This window comes from Trichomycterus rosablanca, chromosome 2 (genome assembly GCF_030014385.1).
Source record: "Trichomycterus rosablanca isolate fTriRos1 chromosome 2, fTriRos1.hap1, whole genome shotgun sequence".
NCBI classification, from domain to species: Eukaryota; Metazoa; Chordata; class Actinopteri; order Siluriformes; family Trichomycteridae; genus Trichomycterus; species Trichomycterus rosablanca.
In genome coordinates this window covers 34,206,177-34,228,762 of record NC_085989.1, presented here as the reverse complement: position 1 = coordinate 34,228,762, position 22,586 = coordinate 34,206,177, and the positions used below count along the sequence as shown (strand labels likewise).

At 37.8% G+C, this 22,586-nt stretch overlaps 1 protein-coding gene across 1 annotated transcript; it reads left to right on the top strand.

Annotated features, from left to right (window-relative positions):
• Positions 1–493: 493 nt before the first annotated feature.
• nt5c1aa (5'-nucleotidase, cytosolic IAa) lies at positions 494–21,375 on the top strand. Its single transcript, XM_063014637.1, has 7 exons — positions 494–845; positions 4,944–4,988; positions 7,553–7,720; positions 8,317–8,446; positions 12,828–12,950; positions 15,296–15,480; positions 19,029–21,375. The coding sequence occupies exons 1-7, from the start codon at positions 699–701 to the stop codon at positions 19,383–19,385; spliced, it is 1,155 nt and encodes a 384-aa protein (XP_062870707.1). The 5' UTR covers positions 494–698; the 3' UTR covers positions 19,386–21,375.
• Positions 21,376–22,586: the final 1,211 nt, after the last annotated feature.

Below are 22,586 nucleotides of genomic sequence, written 5' to 3'. Positions count from 1 at the left end.
GAGACCTAGTAACACTAACAAATCACATGACATTTTGGAGGGAAAATGACAAGCAGTGCTCAATTTGGACATTTAGGGGTGTAGTCTCTTAGGGGTGTAGTCTCTTAGGGGTGTACTCACTTTTGTTGCCGATGGTTTAGACATTAATGGCTGTATTTTGAGTTATTTTGAGGGAAGAATAAATTTACACTGTTATATAAGCTGCACACAGACTACTTTTCATTGTGTCAAAGTGTCATTTTGTCAGTGTTGTCCCATGAAAAGATATACTTAAATATCTGAGGGGTGTACTCACTTTTGTGATACACTGTATTTATTTATTAAATACTGTTCTGTATTAAGTGTGTTGCCTGCTTGTGTTGATGAGAATTGGTAGAGTGAATTGTAGTGAATCTGGATGGGCTATTGAGTGTATGTAAGCGTCAGAGGGAGGGGAAGACCCAGAGGGTGGAATTAAACACGACACAAGCAGCAGATTGCAGGCACCGCGTCAGAGAGGAGAGGACACAGAGCACAAATAGCAGCAAGTGAGTCAGGGACAAGCTAGTAAATCCATTACACACAGCCGCAGTATTCACGGACTGACAACACCACATGTCTATGATTTGGCCACACACAGAGGAAAACTGTGTGTATTAATGAGGGTGTATGAGAAGAGGTCCCTGTGGATAAGTGGTTAATGAGTGCAGTAGAAAAGAATGAGTTTTGACCCTGTGCAGGTCATTAAGGACCAGGACCCCATGTCCCACAGCCCTTCTCCCGGCTCAAACGGTGACAGCAAAGCCTCTTGGGATGAGAGCGAGGGTTTCTGTGATAGTGTTGGTTCCACCAAGAAGCCCAAATCAGTAAGTTTACCTGCCTTTCACTCCTCTTTGTAAACATGCTATCAGCTTACTTCCTTTCTGCAGTGAGCTTACTAATGACCAGTTACTATTGGTTTGCTTGCATTTTTACTTGGATAACAAGGTTTTATTGGACAGTTCTTTATTAAATTGCATGCCAGATGTTTACATTGCACACATGTTTAATAGGTCACCTGCTTATTCCCTGCATTTTTTCTCTCTTTTACAAATTATTTGTCTTAGCCCTTAGGAGGACTTAAGGACTGTCAATTGTATTAATGTACATTCAAAATCTTGCCTGGCCTAAAACTAACCTCTCCACGAACAGTCTCCACTGTACCCAATGTAATCAGTCTACTTCAGCTTTAACTGAGCATTTAAGAATTGCTTGGAATAACTTTGTTCATTTGTCTATCAGCCATTTGAGTTACCACTGTATAATTGCTGACAAAAAGGTACATTGGACAAATTTTGGACACTTTAGAAAAAAAAATTATTCCAGAAACAAATCAACAAAGAAAACAAACAGTTGTAAAATAAGATAAGATAACACTTTACTGATCCCGAAGGAAATTGCAGAATTGCAATTGCAGTTGTGTGATCTTCAATTGGTGTTTATCTGAAACCTGTTGCTGTGTGATATGGTACCATAGTAGGTCTTATAGGTATGTAATAAAACTGGACATTTGGTATGAGACTGATGGCTGGTATATAAAGTAGAGTTTAAGTTTACAGGCACTAAAAGTTCCATACTTCATGCATTTGCAAATGGTTAGTACTAATAAAGCAAGTAGATGTGTTGCCTTGACAGCAAATTAGCTCTTGCATGATGGTGATTGATGCATTTAGTGGATGATAAACAGGCATTGGACAGCCTTGCCCTTCATCTTTTGGTCTCTGGCAGTTTAGTTCTCTGTGTCATATATGATAAAAGAGCAACAAAACAGACAGAAACAGGACCAAACATAAAAGGGATGGTAAGCAAAGGACTGAGTGAGTGAGTGAGTGATCGAGAGATGGCTGTTAAATAACAGAGCTAAAAGTAGAGGGATAAATCTATCTGAGCCATAGCAGGTGCAGCTACACATCACATGGGCTATTGCTTATATCAAGTGCTGTAGCGCTGTGTTTAGGGTATTAATATGCTGCTTGGAAGTATACACATATGCATACACAAACCTATTTCCAAAAAAGCTGGGCTATTTTGTAAAATGCAATAAAAAGAAGAATCTGTAATTTGTTATTTAACTGATAAAAGTAGAAAGAACAGATTTTCATGTTTTTATTGATTAACTGAATCAGTGTGTTCTGTAAATATAAACACAATTAGAATTTGATGCCTGCAACACACTCCCAAAAAGTTGGAACGCAGGCATGTTAAGCTCTGTGTTCAATCACCTTTCCTATTAATAAGACCTTTAATGGTTTAGGAACTGAGGTCACTAATTGTTGCAGTTTTACACCTGCAATTTTTCTTAGTTCTTGCTTAATTCAAGACTTAAGCTGCTCAGCAGGTCATTGTTGTCTGAGTTTCCTCTTAATAATGAGTCATAAGTTTTTAATAGGAGACAAATCTGGACAGCAGGCAGGCCAGTCAAGCCCAGGCACTCTGTGTTTACAAAGCCACACTGCCTAAAATGAGCCACTTGCTAAAGTAATCATGGACTTCCCAGGAAAAGGCATCTCCTTGATAGCAGCATGTGTCTCTTTAAAATCCCAATATATGCCTCTCTATCAAAAGAACCTTTACACATAAGCAGGTCACTCATGCCATGGGCAGTGATGCACCCTCATACCATGACGATGTTCACTTTAGCACCTTTTGCTGATAACAGTTTGGATGATTCATTTTGTCTTTTGAATGAAGAACAAAACATCCCTTTTTTCTTAAAAACAAATTCAAATGTGGACTCATCTGGCCACAGCACACATTTACACTGTCCTTTGGGCCTAGAGAACTTTCAGGCAGGTCAGTCCAGTACCCAAACCCTCATCTTCTGCAGTCATGCCTTTGTAATGTGTGCAGCATGTGGTTTGCATTAAAAAATGCATGAACGTCCTTGAAAACACTGCATCCATTTCGTTCACAAAAGATCTGCAATACTGATTTGTTTGACCACAATACACGTTTCCACTTCGTGATGGTCCATTCCAGATGTCTCTGAGCCCAGAGAACTTGATGCTGCTTCTTGACATGATTAACATAAGGCTTCTTTTTTGCAAAGTAGTTTTAATTTGCATTCTGTATTGTAGTGCTTGATAAAGGTTTGCCAAAGTAATCCCTTGGCCATGTGGTTGTATCAGCTATTGATGAATAACAGTACTTAATGCAGTGCCGTCTGAGGAATCGCAGATTATGGGTGTTTACCTTATCCTTGTAGCCTTGCTCTTTAAGCTTTAAAATGTCTCCAGATTACTTGATATTATGCACTTTAGAGGGAGAAATATGCAATTCCTCTTCAATCGTTCCTTGAGGAACATTGTTTTCACGGGAGATTCTTTGCCCATCTTTGCTTCTCAAAGCCTTTTCAGGATGCTGCTTTTGTACTAAATCATGATTACAATCACCTGTTGACATCACCTGTTTGTAAGAAACACTGCAATGTTTTTAATTTGCATTATTCCTACTGTCCCAACTTTTTCTGATTTGGGGGTTGTAATTTGGGTGGTGGACCATTCTTAGCATTGCAGTAACGCTAATGTGGTAATGGGTAATGACATGGAAGTGGTGGGTTGTATGTAAACTGTAGCAGGTAATGGGTATTAATATATAAATTGTATTATTATTATTTCATTACACAGAGCAGAAAGAGAAAAAATTGATTGGATTGATTAAGTAATCTTGACCAGGTTTGTGAATGACAAGTGTTTATATGCTGAATAAAACCCTGTGTTACTATTTAAAGTAAACAGCTGGTTGTTCAACACTGCACTATGCATGTCGGCCTATTCTCCACAGGTTACCATTCTTTTCTGGCTTCACAGTTGATGGCCTTTCCCTGCGCTATTAATAAACATGTTTCCCACTTTACACTTAGCTGTTTCGCCCTTTTCTCTAAGTTGGACTGTCAATGTACCCTACAGCGTATTAGTAATAGGGGCAGTTGCAGCGTAGTGGTTAAGGTACTGGACTAGTAATCAAAAGATTGCTGTTTCAAGCTCCACCACTGCCATGTTGTCACTTTTGGGCCCTTGAGCAAGGCCTTTCACCCTCAACTGCTTAGACAGTATACTGTCACAGTACTGTAAAGCATCTGCTAAATGCCAAAAATGTAAATGTAATACCAAAGATGCCCACTAGCCCTAAATTGTGCTAGCTTAGCTTAGTAGTAATTTGGGGTAATAATTTGAAGAAATTAGTTCAAATATGACAGAAAAAGTGAAGTATAGTGGACATAATGCATTTTTAAAAATATTTTCTTTTTGCATTTTCTCCCCTTTTTCTCCCTTTTAGCACGTCCAATTGCTCGATTGCGTCATGCTTCCTCTCCACCAATGCCGATCCCTGCTCTGATTGAGGAGAACGAAGCTAACCCATGCTTCCTCCCACACGTGGGCAGCATGCCGTATGCATCTTATCACCTACACCTTGATGAGTGCAGTGCAGCTCAGCACTGTGTACGGAGAGACACACCCTGAGAGCACTCTTTTCTCATATCTCACCATCAATCAGCCAGCAGAGGTCGTAATTGCATTAGTTATGAGAGAGAGACCCTATCCGGCTTAAACCCACCCCTATCTGAACAACAGGCCAATCATTGTTCAGCAGAGCTGAGATTTGATACGATGTATTCGAGATCACAGCTCTGGTTCCAGCATGTGTTTTTACCGCTGCGCCACCTGAGCGGCTGAACATAATGCATTTTAGTAAAACTGTAATGCACTAACCCTCGGAAATGCTGCTGATTACACTTGTGCTAGATTTGAATTTTGCTGATTTGTATTTTGATTGTTTGTATTTTTATAGCAACATAAAGTCCCCAGCAAGTGTTCATACTGAAATGTTTTAATAGTAATTGTTAATTGTTAACCCTTAAACATAGAGTTTTGATTTATTACACTTACTTCTTAAATACTGATATGAAATGTGCTTTTATGAAGGGGCCAGTGAGATGTGCCAGGAAGGTGGAGGGAGGCATTTTCTTTGTAAGTATTCTAAATGGGATTGAACATTATTAGTTCTACATATCTAGCCTTTTTATTAACGTATTATTGCAGAATGATGCTACACTATATAAATGTTGGATTATGTAGTGTCACATACTTACAACACAACATACTTAATGCATTGCATTGTTCAAAAGATAATGACTAAGCAGGTATTGTAACAGTGGGTACTTTTTCATAGCACAGAAAATCAGAGCACAAAGGCTAGACTGGTTTTTAACCAAAAGGAAGGCTATGGTAACTCAAATAATCACTCTTTTTTAAGATGGTAAGCAGACACTGAAGTGTCAAACCTCTAGGCAGATAAGCTGTAACAGCAGAAGGCCACTCCTGGTTTCACTCCTGTCAGCAAAAAAAACAGGAATCTTGAGGCTACAGTGGCATAGGCTCACAGAAACTGGGCAGTTACAGCTCAGGAAAACATTGCCTGCTCTGATGCATCTTGCTTTCTTTTGCAACATACAGATAGTGTCAAGACAAAAATTTCACAGAGCATCCAACCTGCCTGTCCTAACAGTTCAGGCTAGTGATGATAGTGAATCAAGCATCATTTGAATGCCAGACCTTTTATTTACCCTAATTAGAATAGCTAATTTCAGTGTAATAATGCATCATTTTGTCTTAAGTGGTTTTAGATACAAGAGAGAGTTCAGTATACCTCGATGGTTTCCAAGTCAACAGAGCTGAAGCCAATAAAACATCTTTAAGAAATATTAGAGCCTGTGATTTACAGCATTAAATGTAGCTAAAAATATGCAGCAATTATGTAATGCAATCTTGTCAACACAGAATCAAAATCTGTTCTGAGAGTAAAGTAACCTATTATACTGTAGTATAGTATTACTACTATAGTGTTCCTAGCTTCTTTATAAGAATAAGCTACGTTATTCTAAAGAAAATATGTGATTTTCTTTACAGGATGTTTTATGTTATTTTTTTTATATTTTAAGTGCAAAGTTTGTATATTTGTATCTTGTCAATATGCTTACAGTAAGCTTTTAAATGCACCACTTCAGCACTGTGTTTGTTGGTATCACATGACCTATTAAAACTTGGCAATCTGTGTTCAGTCGTTATGACCACAGTAACTGTACACCTCTTAAAGGCTGTGCCATTATTAATTTACCCATGCCTTGACCTCCTATCAACCCAGCAGTTTCCCTAAGTGGAATTGATGCAGGCTACTGCGTAATGAATACCTAACTAGTCTCCACTTTCTTCAGTGTGCTCCTTTTGGAGGAGCAGCAGTTTTTCACCCCGTCATAGATACAGCCTCTCCGTTTCATATATCTCGTCCCTGGGAACACAGCTGACTGGGGGCCAGGCGCTAGCTGTTGTGCTGTGTCATGAGGCAGTATCTCTTTCTATAGGTTCACCAGCCAGCCTTCCTTTTCTGGTAGCCATGGCATTAACATCAGGCATTCAGCTGAGACGTGACTCACAGCATGTGTGGTTGTTTACATCAAGTGTAGAGTTTATTACTGACAGTTGAGAAATAATTGAAATTATGTATTTGAACATCTAAATTCAACATTTAATTATGTAAATGAGAAAATATACTAGATACATCTGGTACCATATGTTACAAGTATGACAATCCCTAAAGCACTTTTGTAGCACAAGAGAGAGGTATCTGTAGTAAAGGTCTGACTATATAAGCAGTGAAAGCGTAGTCACAGCAATGAATTGTTAATATAAAGTAAATCATACTATTGACCATGCTGTTGGTGTAAACTATGGCAAAAATAAAATGCACAGCAGCATTTCTTTGTTTACTTATTGACTAATCACAACATGCATTAGTGTTTAATGCAGATTAATAAAACTAATAAACACAGCTACAATACACTTTCTAAAAAGAGGAATTGCTCAGTGTCTAAGGAATCAAAAATCTTACCTTATTTACACATTTCAGTAGAATAAATGTATCAAATGTATTTTTGGATACTTCCATATATCTATAGACCTACATGTCAGATCCTATGCCATGTGTAGCTAGATAAGCTGTACTTAGCTTCTGAGCAAAATACTACACATGTTCTGAGATGTTTTAGAATTGTAAAAAGTGTCTAAAGCTATGTGAAATGTAATCATAAAAACTATATGGGCACTCTGTAATCAAAATATTAAATCTAGTAGACAGGCATGATCCGCAAACATATGTTTATAATAGCAGGTCTGAGCAGAAATCATCAATACCTACAATTTTCCTAATTCCAGTTCCTCAAACTGCTGGTTCTTTATCATATTGTCTTGATTATCCATTTTAATCAGGTAATTTTATTAATGCATTTAGGATATACATTGTAATGGGACACGTGTGCTATGCACCACCAAGAATTGACAATTAACTGCAAAGTGCCACAAACAAAAAGAAAATAAGAACAATCAAACATGGTGGCCAAAATAACCGAACGAAGAACAAATGAAATACACATACCAAAAAAAGTTTAATTTATTTTAATGGGAGTCCCTGATACCACACATTTCATACCCATACAACATCATCCATTCAGTGTGTTGGGATGTTTATTCATTTCCAGCCAAAGCCAGAGAATGCAGTCACAATAGCTGTATCATCTCGGGTGCTGTTTCGCACAGACACAGAGCAGAAGGTGTATGAAGAGAAAGGAGTGGAAGAATATCTTCGGTACCAGGTGGAACATGAGGATGAACCTTTTGCTCCTGGACCTGCATTTCCATTTGTAAAGGTAAACCATGATGCATACTCTGTAACTGTAGCTTATATACTATAAACCCCAAGTAATAATATTATTTATTTGTAGGTTGATATTGTATGATGCAATATTTTTCATTGACATGTGTACAATAGAATATATTGATATTTATGTTCATTATTTATTGACTTATTTAATTTGATTTCACACAAGCATTTAACTGGCAAAAAGTAAAAAATAATAAATAAAAGATGAAAAGGTAAATACTTTTTTAACATACAATGTATACCACAGAAATCAACCTGTTACAGTATACTGGAAACCCACTATTCTCTTTACAAATACAGCATGAACCAAACTTTAAAAAGCTACAAATAATTCTACACAGAATAATAAAAATTTACTGAAATAATTGGTCCTTAAAATGTCCCTTTTACATTTTTAATTATTCTGATAAATCTAATTTGTTAGAAAACAAAAACAAACTTTTTATTCTAAAAGACCATATGATTATATGATTATGTCCATTAAAGGCACGCTTACTACCTTACTATGACCGAATATCTCCATTAATAGAGTGCATATTGCTTGGTTTTATAGAGTAACTTGCCATTATTTTTATGTTTTAGGCCCTGGAGACAGTAAATGCACGATTACGAGAGCTGTATCCTGAAAGTGAAGAGCTTTTTGACATTGTACTGGTGACCTACAATCATGCACATGTTGGAGTGAGGCTTATAAACACCATCAACTATCACAGTGAGTGTCCTTTTATCTCTCATTGAGTTTAAGTACCTAATACAATTACAACCCAAATATAGCACCAATTTTACCAAAATATGACAAGAAGCATATACAAATATGAAGTGAGGGAGATGGAGTTAGACTTTGCAGAACAGCAAAAATAAATTTAGTCATGCAATTTGTTACAAAATTATAAGACCATCATGATCTTCACAAGTGGATTTAAAATGATGAAAATCAGCTTCTTTTTCATGTTTAAAAACAAAACACTACTAAGCTCCCAGACCTCCCAGCTGCATCATCCTCTTCTGACCTTTGCTTAGTCTCAGATACACTGATAAAATGTGGTATGGGAATGACCCTTAGTGTCCAGCATTAATGTGATTAGGCAGCAGGAGTCAAAGTAAAATTAAAACTTCCAACAGACACCGGATCCATGCCAACTGAATATTTGGAGGACTTGCCAGGCAACAGGCTTTCCTATAATTTAACTACAGACCTAAACTCCTACATCTATGTCTATTTTACCTGAAAATCTGTCTGCATTTAGTAAGAAATTAAAAAGTGATTGTCATTGGATCTGCAAGCGGTGCTGAGAAAAAGTAAAAAAAAAAAAAAAAGACCTAATAATGACCTAAACCTGATAACTGCAGTTTGGCTTTAAGAATAACACCTCTTTGCTCCCTTTTAGAGCCAGTCTCATGGTTTCACCTGCAGTAATTATTGCATCTCTCACTTTTTTGCAACATTTTTCATTTTATACATAGTGTACAATTTTCCCTAAGCATGTTTTATCATGGGTCTAAAGATTAAGGTTTCTAGGGCTTCTTAAGTGCTACCAAGAGGAATGAACATGCTAAAAATGGTTATGTTTGTTAGCCTAGATTGTTACTGTACTGTAATATACAGTATTTCTAAAACAGACTATACTGCGGAGTGTATTATTTTACTGTACAGTACTTGTTTTGTTTGTTGAAAATAATTGTAAGCTTAGTAAAAAGGGGTTAGAAAGAGCAAGTGCAGTTTAACATAGAATAAACACATCTAAAAAACAGGAAAGAACAGAGGAAAGAATAAGATACAATAAACAAAAACGCACTCAATTAAACTAGAACACTAAATAAAGACTCATATACAACAACGGTCACGTGGGGGGAAATGGGAAACAAGTCCACTTTCACTACAGCATCTATAACAATTATTGCATTTAGAATTACAGTAAAAGAAAGAATTACAGCAAAAGAAAGATAACAAAGCTGCTACACATGCCCCTATCACAACATTTCTGGAATGTGTTGGATTAAATTTAGGTTTAGCAGATATATACACGAGACAATAAAGACAATAAAGTTAAAATATTAAATATATTGTTTTTGTACTTTTCTATTTAAGTCAAAATAATTTGCAATGCAATTTTGCTGCACATTAAATTTAAAAATAACCCTTACAGTGCATTGAACAACCATGTAGATCTGAGAAATCCTGCTGTTTTTCTGTGGCTTTCATTGGAAGACACATCTCCAGCTGGCCAGTTGCATCTTCCCACATAGATCTAACAAAGTCTCTAACCTTTGTGTTGTACGCCAACCACTTCCTATTTCATTCCCTGATGTGACTTGGTTGCAAAGGTCCTGAATGTCTCAATGGCAAATTTACAAAATCAACAAGCAACAGGCCTTGCTGTACTTGCTTTCAACCAAGCCAATAAACAGACACATCCTGACATGTCACTAATGTTTAATGTGTTTAGATATGTATATCATACTGGGATAAGTATATATACTGGATAGCTGATTGGTGAGATGAAATTTATGTTAAGCCAAAGGTTGTAAAAGTTGTTTCATAATACAAGAGAAAACACTGTACTGCTTTTAAGTCAGTGTGCAGGAATCAGCTCTCAGATAGGCTGCCCAATTTTCATACATAATTATTCAAAGAAAAACATCAATGAGAAGGTTGGAATGTCTCCCACGCTGCACTGTCCTCATGGGGAAAGATGTGCTTGGTAATTCTTCCTCTACCCCTCACTCAAAATAAACCAGTAAGGCAAGCATTTTTACACTCTCTAATCCAAAGTCTCACATCTTGAGTTTAATCAGCTCTGTCAGTATGGTTTTTATATTTTCTATATTTTTCTATAATTGCTGTTTTTTTTGACACGTGAATGAAAAGAAACTAGACTTAATATACTGCTTACTGGCACATCATGCGCACTTGCTTGGTAAACATATGCCTGCCAAAAGTGATATAAATCATTCTACATGCCAGTAATTTTAATCCTAATATGAAATCTAAACTGCAACACTTACCAGTCATGGCTGGATTACTGACCGGACCAGTGGGGCCAGCGCCCAGGGGCCCTTGAGGTCAGGGGGCCCCGGGGGGGCCCTGGCCCAAAACATTTTGCGATGCCTATCAACATTTATGATACAATATATTTTTATTTCCGAGGGCCCACCATTTTAAGGATCCTCTGACTATTAGGGACTTTGACCCCAGGACCTCTTGTGGGCCCTAGCCATGCTTTTGGGGCCCCTAGCCATGCTTTTGGGGCCCCTAGCCATGCTTTTGGGCCCTAGCCATGCTTTTGGGGGCCCTAGCCATGCTTTTGGGCCCTAGCCATGCTTTTGGGGGCCCTAGCCATGCTTTTGGGCCCTAGCTATGCTTTTGGGCCCCTTATGAAAATGGATGAGGCGTTGTGGCACTGCTCTGACTTCGACTTCTGGCTATTAGGGGTCCTAGGAAAGAGGGGGGCATATTTTTAGAGGGCCCTGGTTATGAGAGCCCCTACCAGGGGGCCCTAGAGAAGAGCAGGGCATAGCATTAGAGGGCCCTTGTCTGACCAAATCTGATTCAATGGCCAGAAGTGACAGTGAGTTCAGGCGGTTTTGGCGCATCCTAATCCTGAATGAAATATGAAATATGGTAGCTTGCCTGGCAATTTGTAGGTCCCTAGAAAGTCAAGGAGCCATGGTAAACGACTTCTATGGAAGTCAAGGGCCCCATAGCAGGGGCCCAGACTATCCTTAATCCGTCCTTGTTACCAGTGATACTTGTTTAAGGAAAGTTCTTCATTCTTCATTAGCATCTGTCAGCACAATTTTAACTTCACTAATTCTTAACCAATCCCCATGATTTAAACAAGGGTGTATGCGGGAATCTACAGTAAAGATATACATATTTTAAGTAAATTTAAAAAACATCTTTAAAAAAATTCAGATGAAAAAGCATATTCTTGCTTATGAAGAGTTAGCAGAAAGTCACTATGTAAACTTGGTAGTTGTCTGGTAAGACTAAAGTAGACCTTTTGGCTATACACTGTCTATACATTGTATTACAAAGCACACCAGCAAACTTACACAATGCTCACTGTAAAATATATAGGTGTGTCATCATATTTTGGGGATGCTTTTTCACATAGACTGGCAATAAGTACAGGAATAATGGGGAAATAAATGGTGCACAGTACAGAATAATTTATGAAGACATTGGTCCAAAGCAACACAAAAAACTTGAGTTGCCCAGTAAGAGTTGATGTTTTTCTCCACAGCTTTTTTTAACAGCTAACTTGACAAAACACGTAGAAATTTGCACACAGAAATTTGTAATAGGCTATGAATGCACCATCACAATTTGTTAGTTTAATTTAGAATGATCCAAAAAGACTACTCGAGTACTAAACAAAAGAAAAATTCGATAATTCCAAAATGTTTAAAATAAGGTGCCAAATGTATATAATTTATAATAGTCAAATTAATATACTGTGGCATAGGTGTGCAATCTCATTGGTGTAAATAGTCCTATTTGCTAAAAATGTTTTCAGGTTTTCATGGGAGATGTCAGTTTTTGGTGAATTTACCATCGGAGTGACATGGTTTTAGTTAGGCTGTGTGTTTTTGTGTGTATGTGTTATGCAGTTCTTGTTTCCTCCTATGTGCCACTGTCAGCTTAATAAAAGTCTAGTTTGTTAATAACTAAAATAATAAGTGGCCAAAGGAAAATATCAAAAAACCAAAGAAAGCAAGTGGAGAGGAGATAAAAAAAAGATAGGTAAACACACTGCCTGAGCAGAGATACCCACACTCCATGTGATCACCAAGAAAATGAGAAAGAAAGGCATTTGCTCCATAGGCCCATTATGAAAACACCAGGAAACGCAGTTGGCCACGTTATCATGCAAACAGTACAATACTTCTAATTTTAAAAATTAATTGATTTTCAGACAATAAATAAAGTTTCTACATATAAGGTCATTTTCATGTTGTATTTTAATTAAAAAAATTATTTTGTGTTTTTAGTTCCACATCTAACAATGTGTAACATATTTAGTTCTCCTCTTTTCTATCCTTTAGGGCAGAAAATGTATTCAGTAAATGTCTTTTCTATTTTCCTTTAGATCTGTTTATTGAGCGTTTTTGCATGACTGGAGGCAGCAACCCTATCGGCTACCTAAAAGCATGGCACACAAACCTGTACCTGTCAGCTGACACAAAAAAGGTTCAGGAAGCACTATCTGAAGGTGAGCAGGCCAAAGGCAACACAACATACAACACAACATACAGTGATCATGTTTACTAAACTATTATACTAAATTTCAATAATTAACATTAATATGTGATTGTCTGTACAAGCTTTAAGAGATGGACAAATGCAAAAAATAGGCTCCTGAATGGCACAAAGATAATGATTTCTATGGACATTACAGATTTAATCCCTAAGGATTTATTTGTTTATTTATATACACAAATGCTTCATCCTAGTCAGGGTCTGCTTTCACTTTGATACAAGGCAGATCAAAGCAAGGCACAAATACACCCTGTTCTGGATGCCAGTCTAATGCAGGGTGACATACACTTATATGTTTACTTACCACTTATCTCTCGTATAGGGGCAGTTGGGGCAGCCTAACTAACTATCTCAAGAGCTGTGTTGCTGTGAAATACACTTCTCTTGCTGTGCCATGTTGCCCTGTGCCTGATGATGCTATAGCAATTTAAAAAAGCAGAATTGTGAGGAACGTGGCCTCTAGCAATTGATGTGAAACTAGTCAATTTTTAATGCCCGCTTCAATGACATATGCAAAAGGAAGCCCTAACCCTCCTAGTTTGTAAATGGCAACTGTGAACACAAAGAAAAGTACAGTTTTATTTTCTTTTGGCTGCTGGATCATTTTGGTCTGAACTGATTTCTTTTTTCAATGCCGGATGCCTTTTTCGACGCAACCCTTCTTATTTTATATTATTTTATCTGGCTTGGGACCAGCACTGAGAGTGCACTGACAAGTCCCACCTCCCACTGGCTAGGCTGTTCGGCCACACCCCACTCTTCGCCACCCCCCCCCAGCTAATCATGACTGTGTAGACCCCAGACCATTGATAGCACCAGTGAGTTTTAAACCCCAGATCTCAGCTTAATTAGCTATGCCTTAATTACCACTGCATGCAATTATTTTAATTATTATTTTTTTGGATATCCTCTGCCATGCCTGTCAGAGGTTTGTGGAGCTAGCACACTTCCCTTTTCATACCCATTTGGTTTTAATCAGTAATAAGCATTGCTCCGTTACTAAAAAAGACCAGGCATTCCTTTTGAAAAGTGGTGTATATTAAACTATTGCTGTAAAGTCTTCCAAAACATTTGGGAATATATTCACTATCTTACAACGTTTTCACACCCTGTCTCACTAAATGTATAAAAACAACTCATTACAGATTGGCCAAGAATAATACATGGCTGTTTTCTTCAGTCTACATAAATATTCTTGAAAAAAATAATAACATCAAGTTGTGATGTTATTTTCCACATAATAACTTAATTATCTGTACCAGAGTGGGGACATAGTGGATATTGACAGTATGTTTACAGGCAGAGTAGATAAGTTGCAGTGATATTTTTAGATCGTAATCGGATAAGTAATCTGTCAAATCTAAAATGAAGTGCTGCATAGTCAGCTGGTCAAGGTTGTCCTAAAGGCACTGGTATGCTATGCATGTGCTAACAGAGCTAAAAGCATCTGATCAGTTACTTTTAATCAGAAATAACATGGTGAGCAATTGAATATGTACCAATTTTATTTGTTTAAAAAATTAAAGGGGAAAACCTGACATAATATTAGTCACCAGAACAGCTTGTGGTAAATGTTCAACATGTCTCTGGACATGTGCTGAGAGGATGGATCACTGTCAACACCCAGTTGATAATTATTATTCTAACAGTCTCTATGCTTGTCTCACAATCTTGCAAATGTGTCTAGTTATTAAGGCCAGTGATTAAAATTGTGTGCCTATCTTTCATAGACCCCTTGTGGATATGCATTATTATTTAAAAAGAGGCCACTTCTATTAGGGGAAAATGCTCATGAGGTAATCAGTCAGGAAATAAAACTATGCTTGATTGACATTGACCCTATCCTTTAAAAAGACAAATAGATTTAAAATGCCACTATGACATTAAAGAACCACCAGGCACTTTTACTGTAGGGGTCAAGCATTCAGGTCTGTACTATTCTCTTGCTGTATGCCACACCTTTATTCTGCCGTTTGTCATAAATATGATGCAGAAAATGGAATATAATTTCTGTTATTCACATTTATATTTACGTTTCTTAAATTTCCTTTAACTTATCTGTTTTTCTTCTGAAAATGGTAAAAAGTTAAAATGAATTGCAAATAAAATAATAATACTCTATCCATTATCCAGGGTAAATGTGACCCTGAGTGTTTGGTGTTATTTCAGTGACCCATTTCCATGTCCATTTATGGGTACCATTCATTAACAGCTTTCAGCTGTAATAGATTCAACTGGCTTGCCCTAAATGTTGACCTGTATTCAGCCGTATTTTGTTTCGTTGTGTTCTTCCCTCAGGCATTGCAGCGGCCACCATGTTTATGCCAGACAAGCAGATAGATGTGTCAGAGACACAGCTCAGAGTGGCATTTGATGGTGATGCTGTTCTCTTTTCGGATGAGTCTGAACGAATATTCAAGGCTCATGGTTTGGACAAGTTCTTTGAGCACGAGAAGGAAAATGAGAACACACTGCTGGATCATGTAATTAATTTACTTATCTCACTTTAAATGTTATTATATATACCGACTAGGCTTAACATTATGAACAAGTGAAGTGAATAACACTGATTATCTCTTCATGACGGCCTGTTAGTAGGTGGGATTTATTAGGCAGCAAGTGAACATGTTATCCTCAAAGTTAATGTGTTAGAAGCAGAAAAAATGGGCAAGCATAAGAATTTGAGCGAGTTTGACAAGGGCCAAATTGTGATGACTAGATGACTGGGTCAGAGCATCTCCAAAACTGCAGCTATTGTGGGGTGTTCCCAGTCTGCAGTGGCCAGTATCTATCAAAAGTGGTCCAAGGAAGGAACAGTGGTAAACCGGTGACAGGGTTATGGGCTGTCAAGGCTCATTGATGCACGTGGGGAGCAAAGGCTGGCCCATGTGGTCCGATCCAAAATATGAGCTACTGTAGCTCAAATTGCTGAAGAAGTTAATGCTGGTTCTGATAGAAAGGTGTCAGAATGCACAGTGCATCACAGGGCTGTTTTGGCAGCAAAAGGTGAACCAACACAATATTAAAAAGGTGGTCATAATGTTATACCTAGTCAGTGTATTTAGATTATTATGTATGCCCACCTTATATGTACACTTTCTGGCCTTATACAATAGTATCCAAAAGTCTGTGAACACTAATGAAAAGTAGTGTAACTTTGTGGTATTTTGTATGTCCCTTTTTGCTGTTTTGTATGAAAGCATGCATTTGAGCTGGACTCCACAAAACTGTGCAAAATCTGATAATCCATGTTATCCTATATCAAAGTAGTACATCACCAGTATTTCAAACAGCATCTTGAAATGTTACTAAATGCTTGACATTCCCCACCTTTAAGTTCAACAATAAATGCACAGTTTAGGTTTAGTTTGGGTGACTGTGAAAGAAAGTCACTGATAGTCAACAGTCTTGATATTCTTTGGTCTTTAGGTAGTTGCAGCAAAGCTTGAGGTTGGTGATTTCTAACAAAAACATTGTATTAAATATAAAAAATGTTAGTCACTAGTGGGCTCAGACTTTTGGCACCCACTGTACGTACACTTAGTTGTTATACAATTGCTGACTATATACTATCAATAACAATTTGTCAGCCTCCTACCACATGTCTATTAACTATAAATAACCTACATAGGACCACAAATAGGATCAGGTATTATTTAGGAGGTCACTGATTTTTAGCACAGCAGTGACAGTCACATGACAGAATTTTGGCATGGTAGTATGTATGGCTCTGGTGTCATACATAGCAGCACTGCTGGTGTTTTAAACACAGTTTACACTGTTTATTGCAATATTATTGAACTATTTTATTGAAACACTGTGTAAGAGCAAGGTACTACAGCAATTGTTGTAATTCTTCCCTGTAATGAGAAAGAAGCACCTTGCTAAAGAGAAAGTGAGATGAATACCCACACATCTGGTAGAGAAGAAATTGAACTCATGATACAGAACCTTAAATCAAAGTAGCTAAATAACCACAAACTATAAAGGAGAATAATTAGGAAAGCAAAACAGCCAATAAATAAATACAAAATAACAAAGCATATATAAATCCATCACCCTCTACAGAGAATACGAGATAGAACAGGTATCGTACAGGAACGAGATCTGGATGCCACAATTTGGTGTCATCTACGTGTGCAAGACCAGACTCGTAAAATAAGAACAGGAGAACTGTCAGGACTTCCTGGTTTGGCTGCGGGTGAGCTTTTTTTCCGATGACCATGCTTCCCTCACGCCATGGGTGGTGCATTTACAGGGTGTCGATCACCTCAGGAAAGTGTGATATAGATGCGGCTTGGGGCATTTTGTCCTTCCAATATAGTCCCATATCAGAGTTCCTGGGAAATAAACAGAGTGCTGACATTTGTCTGTCAGTGAAAACCGGAGTGAACCTTGTGGTCCAGTATTGTGGCATCAGACAAAAATGTGTGCCAGCAAATGTGCTGACAAAGAAGACAAGGTGAAGCCACAATTTAAACAGAAGGCCATACCACCTGAAGCGCATCTGTGCTCACGAGTCACAGGTGGCTGTCATTAAGAGAATGACAAGCCTCCCATGTGACCACATGCTCCCTCTGATGGGTGAAAAGAGGGCATGATTTGGCAAAGTGCTATGCTTTTCTAGCTTTGAATACAGGACTACTGCACTATGTGTGCTGAGAATGGTCTATTATCAAAAAAAAAATATCTGAAAGTGTTATAAATAATCATCCAAATAATATCTGGTCAGGTTTTCAATTAATGACACTTTAGGTGTGGGTTTCTGAAATTCCAGGCCCAAAAAGTAAGCAAAGTCTGAGTCTGCTAGTTTTATAAAAACAGTAAGATGTATTAATAAGGTGGCCAAAATAACACACTAAGAACACAAAAACATCCACAGCCCGCAATGGAGAAAGTGAACACAAGTGGGATAGTGCAGAACGAAGTACTGGTTTTCACAATATGACAGTTTGCTTTGACTGCCTGTGACAACTCAGTTCTCTGAAAAAAGGAAAGATAGGAAACCTTTAGAACTAGCCGGGACTGGTGATTCATGAGCAGTATCCCAAATGGCGTCACCTGCGTATAACATGGATTTATGGACGGGGTCTGCTGGAAATAAGACATCATGCCAGCTCCGGGGCAATTTGCTCTCTCAGGTCGGTTCTTTCATGATGCCCAAAATATCACAACACTGGGTGAGTTCCAAAAAAGAAATAAGCGTGCTGACATCACATGTCAGCGTAAAATGGGATCGGACTAAGTAGCAGAGAAATAACAGGTTTGACAACAGAGGAGCTGTCTGAGAGGAAGAAACAGTGATATTTAGAAAGACTCCCACCTGGAGCAAAAGCTCACAAGGCACAGGTGTTTGTCAAGTAAGAGAAACTGACATATCAATCATCTGCACCTCCATGCCCCCTCTACTGGGAGATGTACAGGGACACATTTAAATAAAATGTGAAAAAAACTGCAGACATAGAAGCACATACATGGCAGCATACAAACTAGGAAACAAGTACAGTCTGTAATGAAACATTGCAAGAGGTGGCAGGGTGAAAGCACAGAGACAGTACAATGATACGTGAAGATGCTATGAAACAATAGCAGTCTTAATAAGTAAAGGACAAGCTGTAAGCGCACTACCAAGGGTTGGAATGTTCAAGCTCTTTGGAAGTTGGAGTCTCATCTCATACTATAGCAGTAGGTGGTTATTCTTCTCAGTGCAGTGGATCAGGGTGGTGACAATGAAAATAATATTTAGGAAGACTGTCTAGAATTTTTTCTGAGGTAATCCATAAATGCTCCTCTGGACCAAATACTGGAGCTACAGCCCTTTTTTACAGGGCTCCATGAGGGCATTTACTTTATAGGCTGAGGTGTTGTTTTAAAAAGGATGGTTTCTTGCAGAGACCCCAGTATCACTGGCTTAAGGAGAGATATAAAATGCGGTTGATACTCTATACTGCAATGAAGCTGCAATTAATTATGATTTACGATGTATGATTTATGTCTATACAAATTTTTTTCATGCTTCATCAACCTCTAGGGTCCGCTAAAAAGCTTTCTTGAAGCCCTGGGAAAGCTTCAGAAGAAGTTCTATGCTAAAGGCCACCGGTTAGACTGCCCCATTCGTACCTACTTGGTAACTGCTCGCAGTGCAGCCAGCTCAGGCATCCGAGCTCTAAAAACTCTTCGTGCTTGGGGACTGGAGATGGATGAAGCTCTTTTTCTAGCTGGAGCTCCAAAAGGCCCCATGTTGGAGAAAATACGACCGCACATCTATTTCGATGATCAAATGTTTCATATTGAAGGTGCTGCAGAGATGGGCACAATTGCTGCTCATGTGCCCTATGGGATAGCACAGAAGTACCGTCACAAAAAAAGCACCAACTCTGCAAAGTAATCAAGGGAAGAAGAGTGGAGATTACCTGCTTGCCTCTGTGGCACAGCAGCAAAACTCAATTTGCCAGATCTTTGCCTATAATCAACAGTCATTAGCCAAACAGATTATCTACAAAAATCTACATGAACTTTATATTTTATACAATTAAGACTGAAACCTGCATTTGTCACTCATTACCCTGTACATAGGTATAATTAGGCAAATGCTTGTTTGCAGAATTTTAAATTGTAAATCACTATTTTTAGCATAATTTCACATGAAATGAGAATAAATGGGATGCTAAGGTGGTATAAAATAGCTTGTGCAAGATTGATTTGGTTTGCCATATGAAATCCAAGGCAAGAGAAGTAGTATGCTCTGTAAAGTAGGGCATGAACCTGTAAATTGGTGTAAAAAAGGAGTTGATGTTTTTATGTATTGTAAATATACTCTACGTGTTTATCATATGATGATATATGGTATGTCTTCTATATGTTTATGTGATTATATATATGAATAGGTTTCTGGCCTCACATATAAAGAATATGTATAAAAAGTAAATCACTGTGGGAAAATATTACATGGATATTACATCTATTCAATATTACTGTAACTGCCAAGAAATATGACTGCCAAGTGAAACTGAAAGTGTAAAGGAATGCAATAAATAATAAACGTATGTGCACACATACACACACATGCACACAAGCCCACACACAGAGGGACTGAAATAAACAGTCCAAACAAGCAGTGGTTTAAACTAAACTATGAACTTTCTCCTAGCTGATGTTATAGATGCTGAATAATTGAGCAGTGTTCTCAGTAATCTGTTGCATTTAGAAGTTCTGTGATTAAGCTTCCAAAAAGCTTCCAATTTGTGCAGAATGCTTATGGTGCATTACACTTAGGTGTGACATCACCATCTGTGTCTCTGTAAACAGTGCCACAATGATCTGGCAACATTTAGGTTATTTTAATTGTGTTCGGCAAGTCCTCTGTTTAAATATCAAAATTCCTAAACATATACAGGGTGAGTCAAAATTATACACTCGAACCAAGCATGGTGAATTGTTGTGTTTTAATTTCAAAATTATGTTAACACTTGAATGGCGAAAACCATTTATTCACAAAACATACTGCATATGTGTAAGATGATTTACAGGACAGTCTCAACCTGTTTGCCATCATGTTCAACAAACAAAAATCAGCGAGCAACAGTACCATTTAAAGCCCAGACACACATTTCGTGAGGAATAGATCCATTAGTGTTAACATAATTTTGACTCACCCTGTATTTCATTATTAAATGAAAATACATGCCAACAATAAAATGTACAGCAATGCCATTGAATAAATAAGACAGTTTTCAGAGATGTAGGGAGTAAAATATACAGGCTGTTTAATACTATGTATGATCAGGACTACAGTGTAAAGGTCAGAGTGAACAAACTGTCAACAAAAAAAGAAAAAATCCTTAAAGATTTAGAGAATAAAGACTATTACATGCTGCATACAACTAAACATGAAATGTTTTGGTATAATAGACCCAACTTGCTGTATCAGGCTGTACATAAAACAAAAAGATCAATGCTTACCTTGAAAACAAGAGGGCTGTGTCTCAATATGCACCCTCATCATCAAAGAAAAAAATACACTTTAAAAATTCAGATAAATTATCACAATTAATTGGTATATGGTTTGGACACTGTCGCCTAACAGCAAGAAGGTCCTGGGTTCGATCCCCAGGTGGGGAGGTCTGGGTCCTTTCTGTGTGGAGTTTGCATTTCCTCCCTGTGTCTGTGTGGGTTTCCTCCGGGAGCTCCGGTTTCCTATCACAGTTCAAAGACATGCAAGTGAGGTGAATTGGAGATACATTAAACTTGTGAACTGATGAATCTTGTGTAATGAGTAACTACCGTTTCAGTCACGAATGTAACCAAAGTGTGTAAAACATGACATTAAAATACTAATTAACTAATAAATAAAAATATCTGGTTTGGATAAGTAATAAGCCACTTGAGTAACCATTCTTAACTTACTCACTTGCTTAATATCTATTGTAGAGGTTTGGATTATTTTTGTTGAGGATTCCTGGTAGATCATGGTAACACAACTATTTACCATGGTTGGAAAGGTGATTTCAAGTGTGCTCTGTGATGAAGTTGTAAAAAGGTGCAAGTTAGAAAAAAATGACTTAAGCGGCTTTAACTATCCCTCTAAATACTGTTCAGAGCATTATGAAAAAATTGGAAAGTGTATGGCACCATTAAGATTGCCAAGATTGGACAGTTCCCTCAAACTGGATGACCAAGCCAGAAGGATATTGATCAGGGAAGCTGCCAAGAGGCCAATGGCAACTTTGAAGAATTTACAAGAATATATGGCTGAGATTGCTCCATCTGTGTATGTGAAAACAATTTTACAAACATTACATAAAGCTAGCCTGTATGGCAGGGTGGCAAGAAAGGAGCAGTTCCTAAAACTCTTATGTGGCAAAAGCTTTTATGGTCAGATTAGACCAAAATTGAACTTTTTGGATTGACCTCCAAGCTGTATGTTTGGAGAGAACCTAACACAGCACAACTATGGCCCTTTGCTAGACAGTTAAAGATAAAAAAAAGGTTCACCATCTGGCATGACAGATCCTAACCAAGCTGCCAAAAAATAAAGCAGTGGCTTAAGGATAGTAAGGTAGGAAGGTGAATATCCTTCAGTGGCCAAATCAGAGCCCTGGATCCATAGGTGGTCACCATGAAATTAGACTGAACTTGAACAATTCTGCATGGGAAGAATAACAAACATTTCCCAATCTAGGTGTGCAAAGCTGGTAGGGACATATTCAAACAAAAGGATGGCTGTAATTATATCAGAGGGTGGCTCTACAAGGTTCTAAATCTGGAAGTGATCACTTTTCAAACCATGTTGTTGTAGTTTTTCTTTTTTTATTGTACATTTTTAAAACATAATTTCTTAAAGACAGAATGTGTAAATAAAGAGAAATATATTTTTGGGAGTTTTTATTTTAGGCTGTAAGTCAAGAAGAGTGACTATTCCAAGGGGGTATAATGATTGTTTATAGGAACTGTAGGCTGTTTTGGGGAAAGCTCTGTGTGTAGCCTGATCCAGCAAGTTCTAGGAAGGGGGGGCTGCAGGTCTGGCAGCTCTTCATTTTCATGCCTGTGGGTGTGGATTACCCAGTCAACAAATTTCTTGGTGTTAAGT